The sequence below is a fragment of the Aythya ferina genome (genome assembly GCF_964211825.1).
Source record: "Aythya ferina genome assembly, chromosome: 3".
Taxonomy (NCBI): Eukaryota; Metazoa; Chordata; class Aves; order Anseriformes; family Anatidae; genus Aythya; species Aythya ferina.
Genome location: NC_140298.1, coordinates 21038821 through 21055777, shown reverse-complemented (window position 1 = coordinate 21055777; position 16957 = coordinate 21038821). Strand labels below are relative to the sequence as shown.

The 16957-nt window shown below is 41.0% G+C and overlaps 1 protein-coding gene across 1 annotated transcript in view; it reads right to left on the bottom strand.

The window, feature by feature from the left end:
- Nucleotides 1-16957, bottom strand: part of TGFB2 (transforming growth factor beta 2) — a gene marked incomplete at its 5' end in the record, with an annotated part of 72993 nt that overhangs the window by 12083 nt on the left and 43953 nt on the right. The window contains one exon of the mRNA XM_084514995.1: nt 14853-15016. Coding sequence (XP_084371121.1) covers nt 14853-15016 — 164 coding nt within the window. The remainder of the gene's footprint in view (nt 1-14852; nt 15017-16957) is intronic.

Genomic DNA, 16957 nt, shown 5'->3' with positions numbered 1-16957 from the left:
CAGCCCCCATTCCTGGTTCCCCTTTGCTACTTGTGGGGAGGACACAAAAGAGTGGATGGGGAGAGAAGGTGTTTTTAGTTTGCTTTTAGTTTCTTACTGTTCCACTCTGCTAGTAATGGGAAATAAATTATATTAATCTCCTTATGTGAGTCTGTTTTGCCCATGATGATAATTGGTAAGTGATCTTCCTGTCCTTATCTCAACCCTTGAGCACTTTTCATTTTATTTTCTCCCCCTTTTCCTTTGAGTAGGGGGAGTGAGACAGCAGTTGTGTGGAAAATTAGCTAACCCTCACCGTAAAACCACCACAAATGCTCACGTTCTTCTTTGTATCTAAAGAACTTCAGTGACTGCTTTTCCATAAACAAGCAAAGGCCGCTATTATTTACCTTGCTTCTGAAAACAACTGGGCTTTTGGCTGCTAACAGGTTTCTGGTTTCCCAGTTATTAAACTATTAAACTATGTTGATAGTTTTGTGATGCAGGAAGCTGGAATGCCATGCAATGTTAAGTTGACTCCAATCAACATACCACATGATAACATCACTTCGTAACTTCTGGCATACCAGCAGTTTGAGTTCGTGTATTGTTTTGAGTTCTTACTCCATTGGTAATGGACTTGGATGGTTAAAGAGTAACTGACAGACATGTGTCACTATTTCCTCCTATTTTCTCAGCACAGGACAGCCTGATACCTAGCAAACTGCTGGTATAAATCAGTGATGAAACCACATTATATATATATGAAGAAAAATATTTCAGAAGAGGTGTGAAATTATGTCATCATAATAAAATTAGGCTTTTCTTAATGAAACAGAAAAGCTTGCTTGAAAAGCCCTCATTCTATCCAACATGTAGAGATTCCCTCTTTATTTCAAGGGAGTGCTGTACCTTTTACAGGTAAGCAGCACAGCTCCTACAATAATCTTTGAATTATGAGAAAAACAGCAGTAGGATAAGCTCTGTGCCTTCTTTCTGATTTACACACAAAACATTTACAGCAGGACAAAAGAAGCAGAAAGACATGGGAAGGTGTTGGTCTCAATCCAGAAAATTACCAAATGTCACTTGTAGGGGATGTTAAGGTCTCCAGTAGAAATTCAGGGCACTCAAACATTCAACACTAAGACTCCTTTTTATGAGGCAGCCTTCAAAGTGTTTGAACAACTGTTTACAGAGAGTCTGGCAGCAGCAAGGGGACTACCATTGCTCAGAAGTGCCAGAGATGAGAGAATCTGCAATCAATGCTGGGAAAGTCCCAGAGAAGCACAAATATAACTTTGCCTTCTCTTTGGTCTTTATCAGGTCAACTCAAGTGTTTCTGAGGACGTAATGCAGCTGTCATTCCGCAGAGATGTGCTGGGGTGGGGGGAGGGAGGGAGGGGGAGAGCAAATAAGACTCAAGAACTTGGATAATTTCTTGTCCTTTCTGCACAGTCATATCTTTCCACAGACTCCAGAAACTGCATACCTCACAGTTTTGGCAGTGATGTAAGGATCTAAAAGTAAGCAACATGCCAAAAGTAATCTCTTGATGTTAACTATAATTGGTCTTAGATGTGTTTTGAAGACTTGGTTGTGCCTTGGTATCCAAAAGATAATGTCTTTATTCCAGTCTCACTCCTATGAAAAGACAAAGTGAGGGATTGGCAACATGTATCTGGCATGAAAGACATTTGTAAAAGTACAAGAGATCATTACCACACATATTTAACAGTACAAAGAACATTCATCCTGACCTATGAACTGAATGATAAGAAAAGTGTTTGCAGGTTTCAAAGCTGTAGAACACGATGGACAGTATGGTTACAAGAGCCAGATATAATCTACCTGGAAGTATCTAGGGTATCTGAAAGCAAGGCTCCTTTCCACGTGATTTATGCAACATATTCATGGAAAAAAAAAAAAAAGAATGAAGATGGAGCTAAAAAGTCACAAACTAAGTATATCATAAGTATTTTCCACAATTGGCATAATGTATTAAGCAGACACTCATAATTCTTAAGCAAAAAGCTGTTCAATGTGATGAGTACCACACACAATGAAATTAGCAGGTCTACTTCGATCTCAAGCAAAAATGATCTAGCCGCACTGTTCCAAATTTTTCCTTTTTTTTTCTGCACTTATCCTTGCAAGTGCAGAAATAGTAGTTGTAACACAGAGCAAATGGATGATAAAATCCTAGACCCATCAGTCTGTTTCCTCCGCCAAACCCACCAGATGAATAACTCTTTCTGATGAAATGCACTTTTCCTGCACTGCATTTCAACTCCATACATGCTGAAGCAGCAACATGATGCACAGTAGTAATTAAAATGGTGTCTTTGAAGGAAACTAGCAAAGTTTATAGCTACAATACAGTCTTCAAGTGAGCCTTCCAGAAATTATTATATGATATAGTATTTTAGGCTCTCAATGCCATCTTCCCCCCTCTCTGGTTTGTTTCTTTGTAGTTTGTACTGCCTTTCTGGTCATACCTTCATCAGTCCTTTTCTCCTAATGCACCATTCAAGCCCATTCCCACTGAAAAACTTCTCTTTTGGTATTTCCAATAATTTCTTCCTATTAGATGAGCTATCTTAGTTGCAAAAAAAGAAAAGTTTTTCCTATGCCTTGTGGCTTCTGTGCTTTAAAGTTCATCTGCTTCTTCCAACTATACTGATAGGTCTTAGAAGATATTACCTTCATCTGTAAACATTGCTTTGCCTATAAACATTGTCTTGCTTTTATGCTTAGCCCATTGCAACCACATCTAACACTACAAAAAATGTTGTTGCACAACTTGGATCTGCAGGCGGCATGAAAGGTGAAAACCTCTGTCCAACAGTTTTCAGTTCGCATATTCAGTTCACATATATTAACATAAGACAAGGGAAAAAAAAAAAAAAAAAAAACACCAGAGAGAAAGAAGACAGAATTAAACTTTTAGTTCAATCTTTACTCATTTCCTTCTAGCACCTCATCCAAACACTCCCTCTTAAAGAGGCAGAAGTTTGATATGTCTGTGGATCATGACCTGGATTGTTCAGGTTTCTGGGGGTTGGGGGAGTATTGTGCATCTTTACCCACATGTAGAAGTGACAAATTCAATCACTTGCATGATTAAGAGATTTTCACACATACCACCTTACCCCCCTCAGTTTTCAGCGCATGCACAAGTAGCTGACAATGCACAAAAACTGCATGCATGTAGGTACAAGCATGCACACCTTCACATGTGCATGAGTGAAAGCTCAAGACTAACAATCTGAAAATTCAGGTTGGACAAAATCTCTCAAGCTTCTAGACATAGGGATGTTCTGCCACATATATATCTTCATTTAGTCCCCTTCAAAGGTATTAAGGAACATTGCCTTTTCTATTAAAGAACATACAATCACATTATGCGAGGATTAGCTGAATAGATAGATAGGTAACAAAAAGGTTATCCAGCAGACTTCTAGCCCAGTACGCAGAATAATTTTCATTCAGTAGCACTGCTGTAAATTTTAAAAACAATTTGTTTTTATCTACCCTCTTTTTGTACATAATTCCTCCCTTTCACATGAAAGCATATACTTAGTCAAAACTCTTCATCAATCTCTACTTGACACAGTAGTGTGCATACTTGAGCCTTGCCTTCTAGCTGTCATTCTATGTGCACTGCTAACCTTCCCCTTGCCTTTTTTTTTTTCATTCAGGTTGGAAAAGACCTCTAAATCATCTAGTCCAACCTTTTACCCAGTACTGGCAAATCCAACCACACCACTAAGTTCTACATCTACATGTTTCCTGAAGACCTCAAGGAATGGTAACTCAACCACTTCCCTGGGCAGCCCATTCCAATTCTGTACAACCCTTTCAGTAAAAAAGTTTCTCCTAACCTGAACCTCCCCTGGCACAACGTGAGACCATTTCCCCTTGTCCTATCATTTGGTGCTTGGGAGAAGAGCCCAATGCCTACCTCACTACAACTTCTTTTAAGGTAATTGTAAAGTACAATAAGGTCTCCCCTGAGCCTTCATCCCAGTTCCCTCAGCTGCTCCTCATAAGACTTGTTTTCTAGACCCTTCACCAGCTTTGTTGCCCTTCTTTGAGCATGCTCCAGCACCTCAGTGTCCTTCTTGTAGTGAGGGGCCCCAAAACTGAACACAGAATATTTCTATACTGACCATTTAAAAAAAAAAAAAAAAAAAAAAAGGAAAAAAATATCTTACGAATCCCCATGAAGGATCTCAAGATATCAAATACATGCAGCTACTGCCAGCAGCACAAAGAAAATAGTGACTATATGAAAAATGCACGTAATCGCAGGAAAGGTTTTATGAAGTAGCCAGACAGATACAAAGTATTGCTCTTACTTGTACAGGGACATGTTTAGGAAGCCCTGTTGGAGATCTCAGTGATGACAGCCTTTACATGCCACCCTCATGTGAGACCTGCCAGATTTCTGGTATTTTATAAATCCCACTGAAATCTTTTGCTCTGCATTGGTTCTGGGCTGTTCTGCCCAGTCCTCAAAGGGAGACTCTGATCTGCTGGCAAGGATTTATCGGCAATCCTCCTCATTTGTTAGAGGAGGCTGGACCCGGATGCTACCTTGGAAACATATCCCAAATCACCATGACCAGCGATTCAGTGGTGAAATGGCTTAATTTTGTCATGAACTGGCTGCAGAAGAATCACAAACATGTTTCCAAAAAAGAGTGACATCTACAGTACTTCTGCCAACTGCTCTGCTTGTTTTTCAACCAACTGGAGAGCATAAACTGATACACTAAAAATAAAAAAGTATCATGTAGCTGAAATCTTCACTAAAATACTGGAGGATAAAAACTGTTTACTCATATGCATACATTTATCCTCCTATCACACAGTTCTGAGTATATAAATAAGGACAGGGATTGTCTTAGGCTGTATTTTATAAACTGCAAAGTATACTGAGAACACTATAATTCATGATAACAAACAAAGCAGAATGTTTTTAAAATTCATAGAAACATGGCTTCTTTAAAAATGAGGCATATCAGAGGCTGATCTCAGCAGAGTACCAGTGTTTGGTGTCAGTGTAATTACATCAGTTCAAAACCAGAAAACCTCCAAAACCCAGGACTCCGTTAATAGAAAAGCAATCACTTTGCTCAGATTTTCCTTTGCCTACTCCTGTTCTCATTTATATACAGAGCTAAAGTAGGGGATAACTCAATGAGCACATTAGTGTATGTGTTTTAAACAATAACTGCTCAGAACAGACACCAGAGGAGCCTGTCTTCATGACTCATTACACACATAAAAGGAAAAAGTTCAACAGAAACACAAGCTGGTTCTTTCAAATAACTCCACAACAGCAACTTGCTTAGTTTATTTCAAGTTTGATGGCCTGGCCAGTAGCTACTCCTATTCCCCCATAACTACCACAAGCAGATGCAAAAGAATAGGAAAATTACAATTAAGTATAATTTATAGTGGAACAGTTTTGACTAATAAATTCATCACCTCACCGAAACCAAGCAAACAAGCAAAGATGAATGTGATCCAGCTGTGATGATACACAGACTGATACATCAATTGCATATACCCGCTGCAGGCAAGAAAACCCTACACACAAATCAAAGGTCAAGCATCAGCAGCAAGGGCATTTTATAGCTAGGTTTGAGAATTACATTCAGCAACTGTTTGAAAATATTTTTGGTGACTTCTGGTTTCTTAAAACAAGTTGATGAACTTTCAAAACAATAATAAGATTGTATGTCACTTAAAAATATCTATTGTGTCTGCTATGTTGCCCTGGTACTTTGGGTGGTCACAGATGTCAGACAGCATGAGATCTGCCATCACCAAGGAACAGTAAAGAGGGTATTATCTTGTAAAAACCTGCTATTAATCTGGTTTTCCTCCCAATTTATTCTGGACTGTCTGATCTCCTCCCTCCAGATGCCGTTGGCTCCCTGATAACTTCCTTCCTTCCCTTCTCTCCTGTCATTTCAGACTTCTGTGATGTTCTTGTATTACAACATCTTGGCAGACTCACTAATCTTTCTCTTACTTATCATCATTATCCCTGGTTTCCATTGGAACTTCAAGGGCCTTTTACAATAATGGAAATAACCTGACATGTACTTGTGAGCTCAAAGTAAATAAGTCCAAACAATGAGATCCAGTGGTAAATGATGTGCTAATGATGGTTAACATCAGAGCAGAGATAAATTCTGTTATGCAGAACATCGTGGCTGAAAACTGCCATCTAAAATAATCTCTTCTGGACTAGCAGAATACTGCAGGGGACTCCAGCCTAATCCCGTGCAGCATGATGACTGGATTCCCAAGGTCTGCATATGCAGCTGCTTGTGGTTTCCAAATTCTTACATACTATTCACTCTGCTGAAAGAATAATTTGCTGCCTCAGTCCAGATTTCAAAGGTCTCCTCAGACAGCTCTCATGGACTTCATCCAGCCCCTTGTGAAGCTTAAAGTTAAAAAAATGGCAATGCTAATTCTCAGTCCTTTCTCACTCCCTTGTTGAGTTCAAGGTCTTGGACACCAGGATAAGCAAACCTTTAATTCTACTGCAAACCACTACAATCTCCCTATCCAGTTTCTTACTCATATGTGGAAACATATGTTGTAAAGCACCAAAACCTCCATATAACACATTTTGCCAGTTAATTGGGAATCTACCAGCTATCATAATCTTAGTTTTTTTCTTCTCATCACTAGTGCAAGAAACCAACTGTGTATTTTTTTTTCAAAAATTCGATGTAAACTTACACTATTTTCATAACCGCTTTTGCAGAAGAGTAATTCAGATTCTGCCTTCAGTGTGATGCAGCTAAAAGGGGTTTACAGCCCCCATGCTTATCAGTGGAAGCCTTTCCATTACTTGCAAAGGTCTCCAAATCAGGCTCAAAACGAGGGCAGAGTCTTTAGAGACTAGTATATGAGATGCAGAGTTCCTGCCAAAATACAAAGGTATGGAGTACTTGCCAGAGTCAAAAAAAAAAAAAAATAAAATAAAATAAAGCCATAGCTCTACGATCCATCTGCTCAGAACTTGCCAGACACGTTCTTCATGCAAACTTGCAAATAAAAAGAACATATTGCACACATAACCCAATCCCTTTTATATCTGGATAAACTACAGCTGCAGCAGGATTCCCTTACAGTGTCAGCTGCTACTCGCTTAAAGGTAAAAGAAGGTGAAGTGCAAGGGGGTAAAGAGATGAGCAGCTAAAGCAGGTCAGAAAAGGAAGGGAAATGATGTATGTCAGGGATTCACTGTGGCTGACTAATTGCATCACTGTGGTGAGGGAATGAGCCTCATGGAAGAGGATGGAGTCTGAGAAGGGATTTCCTCTCCATTCGTTCCCCAAGCAGGGCCTTCCTCCCATTGCCAAAGATATATCTGCAGTGCTTGCTGGGGCCCCCTGCGGCTGCTCTGCTTGATTTACATTTAAGCAGGCAGGGAGACTCTGTGTTGTGTAAGTGATAAACAAGAACGGAGGGTCTGGGGTCCTTCTTCTGGAAGATTTTGAAATATTGACTGCAATTTCCTGCTGTTTAGAAGATTTTAAGACAGCTCCTAAAAAAAGATTTTACATAAAATAAAGCAAAACAAGAAATCCTGTAAACTTATCTAGCATTTAGCTTTAACTTGCCAAAGGCACTTTATGTTTTATTAAAATATCAACAAAGAGGAGCCAAAGTCAACAAAAACAGAGAGGGTTCTCCTGTCTCCTAGCCAAGTTCCCTACGTCCTTGCAGGGTACTCCTGTGTTCATCTCCCTTCTAAGCTCAGGTCTTCCAACCCCTTCATCTGTCCTGTCTCTGATAGCTATACTTCATGTTCATATGCATTTCATCACAAAATTTTTGCGTTAAAGTTCATCTGCTGCTTTAATATTTGGACTTACTGTTTTTTCTAAGATGCTGTCTTCTTTCACAAGTCACTCTTCTTTCTTCCCTTCTTCTTGCCTTGTTCTTCTTCCATCATTCTTATAATTTTCTCTTCCCACCAGAAACTTCCATCCAAACCACTTCCATTCTCCATTTTCTCCCCTCATCTATTCTTCATACAGGCTTCTCTCCTACAAAGCTGCACATTATTTTCCTTTACGTCTCCTCCACAGCTTTTCTTCATTACTGGACAAGGAAGCAGGGCATAAGGAAGCCCAGAGTCCTTTTGCTGTCTCATCACATGAGTGATATGGAATTGTTTCTGGGGTCTCTTTGCTGTGGGCATGTCATTTGCTCTTAAGTTGGAAAAGGCTCTATAGCACCGTTTTCTTTTTTCCTGACCCAAGAGTTGCCCTTTCTCATTTCTTGCAGCCATTTCTGTTCACTAGCTAGCCCTCAGGTGAACTGTCTGACAACAAAGCTCCCCAGCTTTCCTCAGCACCTTACCTACAATGGGCCTCTTAGCACCAATATGATATTCACCAGCCCAGTAACTATCAAGCTGCAGTGTTTGGTTCAAACTTGTGCGTGTCTCAGCCTAACATGAATCTGGTTTCCCTGCCAGATTGCAACCCAAAGAGCAAGAACCCAAATTCAGAGGCTTATCTCTGACCTGTGTCCTACATTCCTACTTTCCCCATAATATACACACACCACAAACTGTAATAAATCTATCAGCTCAGCGCCCTACACTACTGTTAGGTCAAGTTGGGAGTATGCACCAGCTCATGCCAGTAGCTAATGGGGTATTACATACTTCAAGTTGTCTTCAGTAACTACTCTGTTCTGGCAAGAGCTGGCTGCATCCAAGATAAGTCTCAAATGGCAAAGAATATGATGCACCAGTAAATACTTCCTTTCAATCATGCTCAGATTATTTGCCAAAAGTACTTGCTACATTTGAGACATTGTAGAGTATTTTGTAGGGGATACACTACTCAGAACAACAAGAAAAAAAAAAAAGGATTCTGTAACAAAGAGAAAGCAGCAATTTGACTGAAATATGCTGCAAGTCAATTTCCTCTGATCCTCTGGTCTTCAGTTGGTGGGGGGCCAGGGAGGACTGGTAGAGCCAAAAGTTATTAGATCCACAGTATACACTGAGTTTGGCACAACAAAGAGCACTGCACATTTGCCATTTAACCATAACCTTTCATATTGCAAGAATTTTGTTTCAGGACAGCAATACATAAATTGTGGGACCCAAATACTTCAGTTGTGGGTTGCAGCAACAGCAGTCAATTGGAATCAAATGCCCCAGGTGATGTGTGTAGCACAGGCGTCCCATGCCAGCTGAGTGCCACAAACCCTGCTTCCTGGGATTTTGTTCCATGGCACTAGAGACAGCACTTTTTTTTTTTTTGGGGGGGGGGGGGGAGGGGGGGGAAATAGCAAGCAGGGCCCCTCTGCTCTTGATTATACTTAGATCAATCTAGAGTAGCTCTACTGCAGCCAGTGTAAATTGCCTCAGATTTGCACTGCTGAGATCTGGCCCAAATCTATAGCAGCTCACTTTAAACATATTTCCTAACTGAAAAACAAGACAAAACACTGTCTGAACTGAAAGCATTTGAAAGACTGATTGTGGTTTAAATTTAAATCTGACTCATAGTGGGGTAATATGTTCCACAGCATCTTCCTTCTTATACCTCCAAGCAAGGAGAGAGATCCTTAAAGAAAACAGGTTAGACACTGTGTGGAGGGTATTCACTTCTTCCTAGACCCCATGTGAGTGCCACAGGAGCCCTTGGCATGGATGGGACCATCCCCAACATAGAAAGACCAAAGGTCTGCTCCCACTTGCTTGCTTGTCATAACACAGTGTCCCCCCGGGCTTTAGCCTGGTGTTGTACATTTATTTGCTTGGACACTTCATGCAGTACATCCCTTCATCCACCAACCACAAGCTACCCACATGCGCAGATAATCAGATAACAACAATGCTAAAATCCCGTGCTTTAGCTGCATTTTTGTGATGCTTTATGATGTGTTACGAAAACATGGCACTGCTTCCATAGGAAGCAATTATTACTTGTTATTGTTTGACCGTCTGTACATAATAAAACTACCTCAAAAACAATACCACAATGCTCCCTGAACAACTACTTTTTGCCCCGCGAGGGTTTTCACTTGTCCAGCTTTGCTATGGTGCTATTTATTTTTTGGAATGCTTATTCATAAAAGGCAAGCTTTTTTTCTGAAGGGTGCAGGGACTCTATTTATAAATACAGAAGCACCTTAATAATAAAAAGATGTGATGAAGTCTTCAAAGCAGGCAAGAAAACTGATGAACAAAGACATTCCCATAACAACCAAGCTTTATCTGATCAAATTCCAATAAAGCCTGCATTTGGCATAAATCTTTAAAAACATAGCAAGGGCCACTGGAGGATGCTAAAGCTTTTTTTATTTAATATTACTCTTTCTCCCTCCCCCAAGAGTACTCTATCCCCTTAATATTTTCTGAAGTCTTGGTGCACATTAAGAAGCGCATCACGAAACCATAATACAGTGGAGAAGCATAGGAGAGCACTGGCTGCCCCTGAGGCTATGCTGCTTCCCCTCCTTCCCTCCAGCTTCCCACTCTCCAACATGCTGCTAGCTGAGCAGCACCATGAGTGGATTAACCCTCACTTTCAGGCAGAAGAAATAACAGAAAAGATAGTGCCTTTAAATAACTTAATTCTTTATGGCTTCACTTAACTAGAGCCAAGAAAAGACAGAAGATTTTATACCAGCGTTATGAAAGAAGCTTAGCTCCCACTTCTATGAGCTTTATTTTTTTTTTCCTATCTTAAAACTACTTAATATGTGTACTGCATTTCCCATCTGCACAGGAACGCACAGACGTGACCGACTAATCCTCAAATACTCAGAGAAGTATTTTGGGTGAAAAAAGACATTAAAGAAACTGTTTCTGCTCTCAGGGATTACCACTCCCCCCCGGCTCCAGAAGACTATTTGAAAGCAGGCAGCGAGATGCAGCACGTTTCACCGTGCTCTGAGCCTTGCCAAGCATCCTGAGAGCAGAGGCATGAGTTGAACAGAGGAAAACCAGCACTGCATGGGACTTTGCAAAGGGACTTAACTTCAGTCCCATTAATTCCCTGCATACACTCCCCTGCCATCAGTGAGGCTACCTGAGAAACCAGTTTAGACTTCAAAGCCTGCAAACACCACAGAAGAACCATGAACATGTGGCCGGGGAGCTGCCCAGCTCAGCAGGGTCCATGAACCTGAGTGGCAGGATGTGTCCAGGGCACCTCCAGAAAAATTCATCTCCAGGACCTACTGCCCAGGTGCAGCTGGCTTGGCCAGTGGATAAACAACCACTTGCTCCCAAAACAAATGTATCAGCATCCTCTCTGTTCTGACCTTGCCACTGCGGGTGGGTACAGGATCCTGCTGTTCCTGCTCTGGGGCTAGGCACAAGGGGCCACGGCTCTGGGTCACCATGCCAAGCAGCCCCAGACTGCCTTCCTGGAGTCAGTGCAAACAAGGGCTGCAGCAAAACACTGCGTCCTTCTCTGATGTGGTTTGGAAAAATGAGCCAAGTGGAGCCGGAGGAAAGATTAGCTGAAAAGGTGCAGTCTTGCATTTCTTTCTCATTTTAAGGGTAGATCGTAGATCTGTAAGGTCAGGGGACCACACAAAGAAAGAATCAGGAGGAGAAACAAAATATTTATATTCTGCTTGCTTGTTTTTTCTATGTTCCCTACATGTCTGTCTCACTGTTCCTAAAATAGTCCTTCACAGCAGTATTGTCCTTTCTGCATCACTGGTGTGTACGCTGCTACTAAACTGCCACTGGACAAAAGTGGATTGCTCTAGACCTGCCTGTGGTCAGGGGTGCCCTCTTTCCCACTGAATCACAGCAAGAGAGCTTTTCCTCTCCCCAGGAGACTTTTGCCCCTCTCTTCCTGCTTGACTGAGAAAGAGGAGAAGACGCAGCAACAACCATTCCCTGAAACTACAGGTATGAAAGGAATTTGAAAAACCCTCATCAAGAAGATCTCCTCGGCAAAGCAAAACACTTAGAACAGTAGGCAACCCGAAACTTGGTGGGAGGAAAGAAAGAAAGAGAGAGGGAAGAAAAAAAAAAAAAAAAAAAAAACAAAAAAACATTGTTGCTTCTGGGCACAACAGCCCTGGCAAGCCCAGCACTATCTCACAAGACAGGAAGCAGTGCTTATGCATGGAGGAGGAGGAGCAGATATATTTGCCAAACCTACCAGCAATCTCTTTTGTGAGGCTCTCTCTCTATGCATGGCTTTCCAAGCTTCAAGCAAATATACCTGTGAAACTTTCCAGCCCCTACAGAATATATTTGCCTCTTCCACTTCCAATTAAATGCACATCTTCCTCATTCTCTCTTACCCCTCACGTTTGTTTCTTCCCCCGCTGTTTGACATCCCTATCACTACACAACCCTGAAGCTCCTCTAGCAGTACCATGGCCCCAATGCCTCCTAGTCATCCTTCCCTACTTTCAGCTCCTTGTTTTACTCTCTAAAGGTGACATTTTTAGTTTTAGGATGCTTCAATAGCATTGTCCTACTACACGCCCTCCTCTCCAACTTCTCCTTCTATTTGCTTGTTGTTGAACACTGTGCAGTCTCAAACACTGTGATGGAGATTAAGCGTAGGAGTATTTAGGGATTCCGATATTCCTGCAGCAGAGCCAATGATAAGAAACCCAGGCAGTACAGACCAGTCATCGTAGAGCTAAGGTAATACCTGCATACAAGCTTTTGGGGAGCACTGCATAAAAGACTGCAAGAAGCGGTAAATATGACCAAAGGGCAGAGTAGGGGTGGAGGAGTAGAGGAAGGAAAAGACAAGAGGAGCTTATAAGGAGTAAAGAAGAGAGAAGCACTAGCAGGCAGCTGTCATCATTTTGATACATTCTCTACAGGGAAATGCTCCAGGAACAGCTTGTTTCTCTGCAGGAGAAGGAACAAGTATCATGCCTAGCATACACCTGGCACAAACACACTCACAGCTCACCGCCTCTGGCAAGCCTAATTCTTGGTTATAGAAAAGCTCTAATCCTACAATAACCAGCACCTCATTACTCACCCAACACTTCAATCAGTATGTCCCACCCAGCCTCAAAAAAAAAAAAAAAAAAAAGACTGCCTTACTCACCAGCTATATATTTATCTACAAGACCGAGGTACCTGCCCTAGGTGCAGGTGTCAGCCATTTCCATGGGCACAGACTTGCTGGAGTCAGCCTCTCTCAAATGAGCACCAGCTGTTTTTTGTCACAATCCGAATTCCCAGCCAAGTAAAGGCCCTTTCTTCCCTACCTCTGCTGAACTTTTTGCATCCTGCATTCCTCAAACATAGAGGTGCAATGAGCTGAGCTCAGGTAATCTCAACTGTATTCCTTCCAGGTAACTGATTAATAGCTCTCAGAAAGCACAGGGATGCCATCACCTCCATTTAGGATGTCTGAATAGTGAGGTCAAGTCAGAACATATGATCATTTTGACAGGTTGGTGTGGCAACAGCATGGGGACATGAAGCATAATTTTGTGTGGCTCTTACACACCAAGGACACCACTGACTTTCAAAGATTTCTGTTAGCTTTCTCTTTTAACAAGTGACATGTTATTTAGTCAATTTTTCTGCCAGTCTTTTCTTGGAAAGGCACACAGCCAGGTTGCAGTCTTGACAGCAAGCACCTGGTGACCACCTGCAGACCTAACCCCATTCAATGGGGAATCACATTTCTCTCCTGTTTAAATCATGTTTTAAAAATCTAGTGCATCTTTTCCTGCTATCAGTCTCTAAGGCTGGCTTATGCAGAAATTGCATCTGCTACAAGCTTTGTTCACACTTGAGCAGACCAGGCAGAAAAATGTGAACTTTGAAAGTGAGGGAAATAACTAACTCAAATTTGCACCCACAGGATCAGACCCAGGCTTTACTGTGCTGCAAACTCGTGGCTGTGCTCAGGTGCAGCAAATGAGGGCAGCAAAAACAGAGCCAAAGAAGGGTTCAACACACTTTATTTAACACGATGACTTCTTCCCTAGCAGGGTTTTCAGCTGAGCAAATCCCATGTTGGTAGAACAACTGTCAGTTTTAGCCAGTATAAAACTGCAGGGAGTTGATTCCTTTTTTGCTGTTGGTTTTGTTGGTGAGATGAACTATGTTTTACACGAAATATGCTCTAGAAAATAGTTCCACAAACATATGCACAGACTCTATGCAGTTGACCTTAATTGGTTTAGCATGTGTGCAAGCTGACTCATTACCTAGGTAGAGGAGCCTCTGCTTGAGCTTGTTCACACACAGAGGATGTTTTGTGGGGTTGTGATGGCTTCTATGCAAGACTGAATTTGCTTCTTCAGTGACAATACCATCTGACCAAGTTTATAAATCATCTCATGTCACTGGTTGAAGTGCAGGGTGCAATTTGAAAACAGAAAAAAAAGAAAAAATCTTATCAACACCCCAGAGTAAAACAGTCACTGGGTCATTTTCTTCCTCTTTCCTAAATGAAGGAATTTTCCACTGACTTGCTTTGAGTTCTGAAACTGCAATGACTTGAAACTCAGTTATTAACGATGACATTTCTGCAAGGAACAGTTAATAGGCTTATCCTGAACACAGGCCAGAGACAGCAATTTGATTTCTTCTATGTAACCTACAGTGCAGATCAGGTGTTGGGAGAGAGAGACCCTCAGAACTCCTTGCTTGGTGCCTTGTTCTGTCACTTACAGCAAATCATCAACACGAAGCTTCCATATGCCTCCTCTGTCACTATATGCAGAATGATAGAGTCCTGAAGCGCACTTTCTAGAAAAGTATGTGTATTTCAGCTTCATATGATTTTGAATGAAGTTCTTTCTAGCACAGTCATGGCAAAAAAGCTACCTTTGAAAGAAGGCAGTAATAGCCAGAGCCTTACCTGGTACAGCTCTATCCGCTGCTCCGAGACCCGCGCCTTTGAGTTCTGCAGGCGGAAGACCCTGAACTCGGCCTTCACCAAGTTGGAGGCATTCTTCTCCATCGCTGAGACATCAAATCTCACGATTCGGAAGTAAAGGCTGTAATAGCTTGGTGGGATGGCATCTGAAATAACGCAGTGCGATTGTTTATGTATTTTTTCAAATGATATAATACATTGTTTCATACAATGCAATGCAAGACAACCTCAGCTATTAACAATTTAACAATTTAATAAATTAAACAATCCCACATGTGTTTGATTATAGGAATAGCAGATTAATAGAGATTAACAAGCATCCAACTCTATTTCAGGGCATGTGTTTAACCCCATTCTTTCCACTTACTGGTGGAAAATCTTGGATGCTTCTAAATTGGAAAAAAATCAGAACATTTGTTATCTGGCAAATGCCTTCAGACTTGCACAGAGTTCACAGAGATCTACTAAGAAGACAAGTAACAGGAAATCATTTGATATGTATACTTTCTAAAACCCATTTCCCCCTAGGGCATGGAGTATAAATTAGTCAGCTTCAAGTTTTGTTTCCTATTTAGCTATTAAGGATTTTTATTGGAATAAAATACTCATTCTGATTGTAGCAAAGGCAAAAATAGAAGAGGAAGAAGAAAGGGAAGTAAAAGACATGCAGGCAGTAGACATAAACAGAATTACATGAATATTGACCATTTGCAAGCAGTAAAAGTCATAAATAAAAGCACCCCTCACTATATATTAGGGGGAAAGCAATAAAAAAAAAAAAGATTTAAAAAATAAAAATAAAAAACAAATAACAGAAAAGTGGAATCAAGTCTTCATTAATGGTATCAAAAGTATCAGTTTAGGTTTCAAAATAATCTCTTCCTCCTTCCCAGCTGTAAACCCTGACTGAGGTTAAGCAGCAAACTACTTTTGCACAATTCGGATTACCCTGAAGGGTTCAGTGATCATCTGAGGCTGTTCCACATAATTCTGGCCAAGAGCACAAACAGAAAACCATGTGCAGAAAACTCTGAACATACTCTGTATGTGTGACATTCTCCACACCCTGTTGTTTGGCAAGACTTTCTTCAAATTGCAGAGTGGGCATAGCGAGCCAAATTCAGGGATGAGTCGAAATGACTCAAAGGCCCTGATAAAATCTCCATTCAAGCTGAGGGAAAGGTTTCCTCTTCTCTTACATTTTGAAACGTACAAAGAAACAGAAGAAAGATGAAAACTGCATCGTGGCAGGGGGGAGGATTTTCAGAGGAGGAAGCAAACTTCACAGGCTCCCTTGGGGCAACACCAGCAGAAACACTTCAGATAATAATTATAAAATATTAAATTTTCTCACTAGCTACATAGTTCAGGATTTGTCAGACAGTGACAGGAGACAACAGCCTGCACATTAGAGAGGTGAGCAATTAAGCTCCCATGAAGGTCAGAAATCCTGTTGAGGTTTCACGCTTGTCTATGTGTCCCAGCTCTCCACCCATCCAGGCCATCCATCCATCTATCTACTAAAGGAGTAAATGACTTTCTTCTGGAAGATACATAATTCTTCACAGATGTATATACATAACACAGCACAGAGATTGGAGAACATAAATCCAGGACATTTATCTTTACTTCTAGCTACTAATTATTAAAGACAGTTGGAATAAATCATTAATGATACCTATTCACATTAATGAGACACAATAATAGCTAAGGACCAGCTCACAAAAGTTTAATGTTTATAGACTTGCTGCCACTATCAGAACTTCTGATCAACGCAGCAGCCCCAAACTGCAAGGCAACACGTTTAGCAGACTTGATGCTCAGTTACACGTGTAACATCCAGCTTGTATCTCTTCAAGTAACTCTTTAAAGGCTCAAAATGACTACAGCATAAATACCAAGTACCATTCAGTCACAGAAGGAATAAAGTAAGTGTATTCTCTTTATAATATTCACAAATACTCTTCCTCTAGATAATTCAGCCAAAACCATTTTTGTAATGGAAAGATGTAAAAACTCCTAAAAATAGAGATGAGAAAATCTTACAGAGAAAGGTAGAATCTAGGCTTTGACTATAGATGCATTAC